This window comes from Danio rerio, chromosome 24 (genome assembly GCF_052040795.2).
Source record: "Danio rerio strain M-AB ecotype USA chromosome 24, GRCz13ab, whole genome shotgun sequence".
NCBI lineage: Eukaryota > Metazoa > Chordata > Actinopteri > Cypriniformes > Danionidae > Danio > Danio rerio.
The window spans coordinates 30,440,001-30,447,500 of NC_141044.1; the positions used below are offsets into that span (position 1 = coordinate 30,440,001).

Genomic DNA, 7,500 nt, shown 5'->3' on the forward strand with positions numbered 1-7,500 from the left:
CCATTTTCTTTTTTAAATCAAGTTTGAAGGATTAAAATACATTTTAATGATCTAAAAGTACGTCCATAAATGTTGTTGACATTATTCATTCATTCATTTTCATTCGGCTGAGTTCTTTTATCAGGGGTCACCACAGCACAAAGAACTGTGCAAAATAATAATAAGTTAAGTTAAATTAAATTACTTTTTTTCTAAATTAATTGCAATAATTCAAAAGTATGTCTATTGTTATTTTTATTAGTAGTGCTTTTACAACATAAAAAAAATATCACAAAAAGTAGCTTTAACTCATTTTAAAAAGCTATTTAGGTTTAGACAATTTAAAAAAAAAAAGATTTTTGGCCTTTTTGCCTTTATAGATAGGAAAGTATTTAAACAGGAAGTGAAGTTGGAGAGAGAAGGGGGGGGTAGGGAAATGTCCTTGAGCCGGGATTTAAACACAGGACCCCCTGACTTACTGCACCATATGTCGACGCTCTAACCACTAGGCTATTGCACCAACATAACTAAACTTTTTAAAGTTATACAAATAAGTTTAATATTTTAATATTCATATTTTAGTCAGTTTGATTAATGTAAGTTGAGATGACAAAAAAAGTTAATTTGATTCAGCTAAAACATTATAATATATATTTTTATATTAAAATATTAAATAAAATAATAAAATAAATCGTCCACACTACTCCAGCATCTTCAGCTTGTGAAGAAGGATCTTTTAAAAATGTTAAAAGACCCTGTTTTCCTTTTGATATGTTTGTATTCCTTTTTTTAGGCGGTCTGAAGCACAACGTTTTGAAAGTGGAGGCGTGGTTATCTATAATTACTCTCTGATTTAGTTTTGCGTTTCATTCCTTGATTCGCTCATCTCCTATGATAGTTACACAACTGGTACAAGACTGGCAGTGCAGACGCCAGCAAAATGTATGCATGCCCAGTGAGCATGATTAATGACGAATCATATGTTTTAGCCTGTATAGTGAGTAGATTGTTTTTCTGAAAAGCAATTAAAAAATCAGTCTGGACGATGGGCGTTTTTATTCTAAAGCGCTGAATTAAAACAAAACACGTTTGTGTAAACAGAACCTATTAATTCAATAGCCTGTCGTCAATTATTCCTTACATAATGCCTGTCAAATTCCAGCACAGCTTCTTTGTTTACTAACCAAGGAGGTGTTGCTATTTCTTTTGTTCTGTAAGCGCCACCTACTGGAAGACACTGAAGTAGCATTTTTATTCAACCTGTTTATTATTTTTTGCTTTGTGAAGATATGTTTTATTTGGTTTTCCAAAGTTTAAGTCAGGTTTGAATGTATATTTTGACATCAGATCATCTAATATAAATGACTAACTTCCTCATGCTAAAATGTATGCAGCATCTTTCTGTCAATCGCCCCGATGTGCCCAATTTGCCTGTGAAAAATCAGCAATCAGTCATAAAACAATCAAGATCGCTGCATCTCTGAAATCTCAGAAAATTACAGTGATTGCCATAGAAAATTCCGCTAATTAGCAAAATATTATGTTCTATACAAATCTTGATGTTGTTTGTACATCTGCTTCGTTTTTCAGAAAATACGAGACCGCCGCGTACGCAACAAGTCTGACAGCTGCTCTTTGTTTGGTTGGACATGTTTTGGGTTGGCAGCCTTCATGCATGCAAGAAATGTAGCCAACGTCACACCCCCGGTGGATGAAACAGCAGCGTGTCACACACCTGGAGAAAACTGTCCGATCGCTGCTTGTCATTGCTGTCGCCCTCATTTACACTGTCTTCACCACACACCCTCCTTTTTTCTTGCTTTTAATGGTTACAGACTTAGGCAGAGGTGTCAAAATTTATGAGAGACTCGTCCCTCAGGGAAGGACAAGGAGAGAACAAGACAGCAAGAGTTTGTGTGTGTGAGTGTGAGTGAGAGAGAAGGGAAGAATAAGTAAGCGAGATAAGGACAGGCAACGGTATGAATCTCCTAAGCAGAAACCACCTCATAAGGCCGTTTGATTGGCGGCAAGTGGGTGTGAGGAAATGAATCATCCAGTCTCTGTTTAAAAAAAGAAAAAAAAAAACCTTTTTCTTTCGGCTTCTGCTGTTCTTTCATCCCAAAGCCCCCTTCATCCTCCTCCTCATCAGGCCTTTAGCCTGCCAGCCATTTTTATTGGTGGTTATAAAGGAAAAAACAGCCTTCACTGTCACTACTAACTGTCTTTGTAGGATCCAAACAGTGGGTGTTCATTAGGAAATTTATTACATGTGGGAATGTGATTATGTTGATTAAAGTGTAACTTTGACGCCATGGTTTTTAGCCTCCTTGGTAGAGCAACCGACTCCCATGTGGAAGGTCACCCATTAAATTCTAGCTCGAAGCTGGTTAGGTGGTGTAGGAGCGGCAGGTTTATGTTGGTGCCGTGACCTGGATGGGAGTGAGGTTTAGGGGGTGAGTGTAATGGAAGCCAGCTAGTTAAGTGCTGTGCAGGTAAACCTCACTCCTCTGACCTCTAAAGGTGCCAACAGACGCTGGAGGCCATGGTCTTTAGCCTCCTTGGTAGAGCAACCGCTTCCTATGCGAAAGGTCGTCTGTTCGATCCCAGCTCGGAGTAGGTTGGGAGGTGTTGGAACGACTGAGTTACAAACGAGGTATCAAGCGTGAGGAGATTTCAAAACATGCTGGATTTGCCTACCTAGTAGAGCTGCACAATATATTGTTTCAATATCGATATCGCAATGTGATCATTCACTAAAGCCACATAGCAAGTTTATGCAATGTTAAGACTGCAATGTTAAGGGTTTTAAAAGTATTCAGGCATGAGAAAATGTACCATTTCTAACCTTGAAAAATTAATAACACTTCATTTTATGTAATTGTTTATAAAACAAAGACTATGCAGTATTATTTTACATTTGATTATTCAAATACTGTATACCTAAATACATTTAGACTCTTCAGAAAACATTAAAACGTGGTTTAATTGGCATATTTTCCTTTATTGAATTCCTCTATGCTTGTAGATTGTTTATTGTTTTTATGCACACCCCTACAGAATCTCCCTAATCAGTCTAAAATGATAGATTCTTTAAAAACATTTATCCAACTCATCTATTGAAATTGTATTCATATTGCAATATATATCGCAGAATAGCAATGTCTAATTTTTCCAATATCCTACTGTATTTTGCGGAGTTTTTTGATAAGAATTAATGTATTTATTATTGAGAATTCAATACAGCACTCAATAAACTACACTCAAAAATGAGTTGTTCTGCTTGTTCAAACTACTTATTTAAAATGAGTTAAAAGTATTTTTTTTTTTTTGGGGGGGGGGGGGGTGCAACTTAATTCTTTTATGCTCATTCCACTTAAATTTGTAGAAATGATTTGATTAACTTAATCTATATGTGTTGGGACAACATGAAGGTATGGTGTGGAACCCAGTATTTTTTACAGATCACAATCCATTCAATACACCAATAAAAGTGAATCCTGAAAAAGACATCTCTAATAGCACATTTGTGATATTAATAAAGAATTTTGGAGCGGCAAATCCTTAAATTATAATCATTTCTGAAAGATATTGTCACACTGAAGATAAATAAGTACTTTGCTATTGCAGGGATAGCTTGCATTTTAGAATATGTTAAAATAGAGTGCAGTTCATTCTTACACTATTTAATGTTAAATCTCTATTTGACTGTTTTTAAAATATCAAAAAGTATCAAAAGTATCAAGTAAACGCAGCTTCAATATCTACACTCAAAAGTATATATATTTTTTGCTCGTTCAAACTACTTATTTTAAATTAGCTGAAACAACACAATTCTTGAGGCTTTATTGGGACAACTTAATTTTTTTATGTTCAATCCACATAAATTTGTTAACTTAATCAATTTGTGCTGGGACAACTTGAATGAATTGTGTAGAACCCTGCATTTTTTTTTACATTGTATAAGACGATTTTAGAAGTTTTGAAAAATATGAAAAAATATTTGAAATTATCCTAGGGTGTAATGGATGCACAATTAAAATGGCTCTGGCGCATGTTATACACTGAAAATCCATGGATTTAATTATTTTTTGTAAGTTAAGTGGTTGTAAACCATTTATTTGGGCTGGATTTAAACCAACACATTAAGTTGAACATTACTAAAAATTTATTTGTTTATTTTATTTGTTTATTTAAATTCAACCCATATAAATTGTTTGCCATAATTTCAGAGTATAAATAATAAATAATATGGCATAGTGTGCATAATATGTGGTTGTGGGATGTGTTTTAATGATTTGTTTAGCAGTTTTAGCATGATAACCCGCTAACAACAAATTAATGAATGTGAGCTTTGCATGAGGATTATTGTTTCTGTGTTGGAATAATTTTTAATCCCAGATATGTTTCTACCTTAAAGAGCAGATGCCTATGTAGACAGCAAGATGTCTCGCTAGGTTTATAAAAGAACTATTGATTCATCGTTGCTTTCTCATTTAGTTCTTCTGTCGCTCGTTGAGTCTCCGCTGCTCTCCCGTTATGCACCAGATCTTTTTTAATTTCCACGCAAATGTGACGACCCAGTGTGCTAATGCTTTGTGACAACTCACAAAACCTCGTTACATTAATCATTACAGGATGTGCTCTCTGTCACCCACACCATGCAAATGGTTTCCTCAGAGATCTACATCCCCGCCCCCCCCCCCCCCCCCCAAAAAAAAAACCTTACATAAAAGATAATAGTAACTATACATTTAAATATTTTATGTTTTTCAAACTAAAAACAGGAGATGTGGTGTTAAGTTGGTTGGTTAAGTGTTACAATACACTTAAACTCATCATTTACATGCTTTACTTGAATTTCTTTCTTTAATTAAACAAAAAAGAAGGTATTTTGATAAATGTTGGTAAAACGTAGCAATTGACTTCCATAGTAGAAAAAAAAAACTGGAGAAAATTTAATGATTTGTAACCATTAAAGGTCCCAATAAATTAAAATAAAGGTTTTTAGTATATCTATAAGCTAGTCATGTTTAGAGGATATAAAACTGTTATAAACATGTAAAGCTTGTAGTTTGTTACTTCCTCCTAAATGAATCAGCGTTTTTATTCAAGTCCCCTCAAACTTCAGTTTCTCATCAAATCATAACCAATAAAATGCTCTCTTGTATTTGACATGCCCCACCCCGTTCAAGACACTTCTCATTTGATTCGCTTGAGCTCAACCACTCTCACTGGCACAGCGTTGATAAAACAAAACGCTATTGGCTGTTTTTTTAAAGGGGAGGAGCTACACTATATCCCACCCTCTCTTCATGTTTCAGTTGAGATTACTTCAAACATCAAATAAAAATGCACATTCCAAAACACTTCAGGGACCTTTAAGGATGATTAAATTACATTTTTATTTTGGGGTGAACTGTCCCTTTAAGCAATTGTGGTTTATTTTTATGTTTGCATTTTCTGATTTTTTTTCTCTTTCATGCTCTTTTGCAGGTGACATCACTCAGAAGGGATATGAGAAGAAGAGGTCAAAACTACTCGGAGCGTATCTGCCACATCCTCCAGGTACGAGCCTCAGCTCTCGCCTCACATTTAGAGGGTCAGCGGGTGCATTTGTACCCACAGCCTTGCATGCGCACACTTTTGAACAGCTGACTGAACCGGCAGATGGGTTTGCCTTCCCCACTCGCATTTAAACAGATTCTCAAAACCTGTGATGGGAATCGCTTTTGCTGTGGTGTAATATTCTAGGAATTAAAACCTCAACAGATGGATTTCACAGGCCTTTTTTTTGTACTTTACGAAGTGCTGCCTTTTGTAGGGCATCCTAGAAGGCATTATTATTCGCCATGCTTAATTAGAGCTGAAACGAATGACTATTTTGTGCTTTTTATGATATAGAGATTAGAAATAATTTATTGATTCATTTGCCTTTACAGTTAGTTAAGTTGCCTTTACAGTTTGTTAGAAAGAGTTTGTAGTTCATATTCTAAACAATCAATAAGTAGTCACTTGAGTTTTTGATAACCAACATTTTTATTACTACTAAATTATACTGTTACAATTATTTTTGACAATATAAATGTGTGTGTGTGTACGTGTTTTTGTGACATATCAGGACACAAATCTGTATAATGACATCACATGGGTATGACACAGGTATTACAAAAAGGAGGTGAAATATGAGGACATTGGTGACATCCTCATTTCTCAAAATGCTTATAAATCCCACAGGATGAGTTTAATCAGAGAGTAAAGCTGCACACAGTCTCCTGTGATGGTTGGGTTTAGGGGTGCTGTGGGGTGAGGGCAATACAATATACGGTTTGGACAGTAGAAAATAAATGGAAACCTATGTAATGTCCTCCCTTTTCACAAAAACAAACGTGTGTGTGTGTGTGTGTTTGTTTGATTTTATATATATATATATATATATATATATATATATATATATATATATATATATATATATATATATATATATATAATCAGCAGTGTTATCTATTTGAGAATATAAAAATACTAATATATAGTATAAAAATATTATATTATATGTATAAATATTTTCAGTAATGTTATACAAAATTTCAGCTTCAAATCCACCTTTTGTCCAGTTTTTAGTCGGAAAATCATAAATAAAACATGAAGCACTGTAGCCTTTCAGTTCTTGTAAACCTTTGATCAAACTCTTATCTTTATTCGAAAGCCTTACGCAGCTAAAAACAAATACGTCATCATTACGTCATCGCCAAGGACAGTAAAAAAAAGGATTATGCTAATGCACAGATTGTGCTGTTAATGAACTTTAGTCATCTTTTTTCCTATAGCATGATGAGCAGTTTTATTTTTGTATGATATTGTTTGTATGATTATTGTTTTTTTTTTGAGACATGGTGTTTATATATATATATATATATATAGAGAGAGAGAGAGAGAGAGAGAAAGAGAAAGAAAATCTAATCTATGCATGTATTATTGCTGGTGTATTCATTCATTCATTCATTTTCTTGTCGGCTTAGTCCCTTTATTAATCTGGGGTCTCTGGGGAAAATTGCTAGTATATGCAAATTAATTTCCCTTTCCTCAGTCAAGAACATTATACATAATTTAAAGTTTAATTCAGGGTTTTATCATTTCAAGTCAGAGTTTTGTTTGAAGGTCAATTCAGAACAAGAATGATAGCTGTAATGATAAATTATATACAGTTTTTCAATTCTTTGTAAAAGTGAGAGTCCACAGCAGTCATGCCAAAAAAAGTAAATTAGCCAATCAGAATCCACCCCACAGGCACAGGACATGAACATGACATGATGCTGACCTATTTCCCCAACGTTGTGGGGATGTTGGATTATGTTTGGAAATAAAAATCGGGTTGATGTCAGAACCTAACATCAGACCGACATCAATGTCCAATGTCCAACCTAAAATCAACCAAATATCAACATCTAATCAGGTTACACCTTGACTCTGTGTGGATATTATCACTATGATATCTATTAGATGTTGGATTTTGGTCATTTT

At 34.4% G+C, this 7,500-nt stretch overlaps 1 protein-coding gene across 16 annotated transcripts in view; it reads left to right on the top strand.

Annotated features, from left to right (window-relative positions):
* The window catches only part of dip2ca (DIP2 acetate--CoA ligase C (putative) a), a 199,064-nt gene that overhangs the window by 88,597 nt on the left and 102,967 nt on the right, over positions 1 to 7,500 (top strand). For all 16 annotated transcript variants that reach the window (XM_087309600.1, XM_087309586.1, XM_087309588.1 and 13 more), the window contains exon 2: positions 5,473 to 5,544. In XM_087309600.1, coding sequence (XP_087165726.1) covers positions 5,473 to 5,544 — 72 coding nt within the window. The remainder of the gene's footprint in view (positions 1 to 5,472; positions 5,545 to 7,500) is intronic.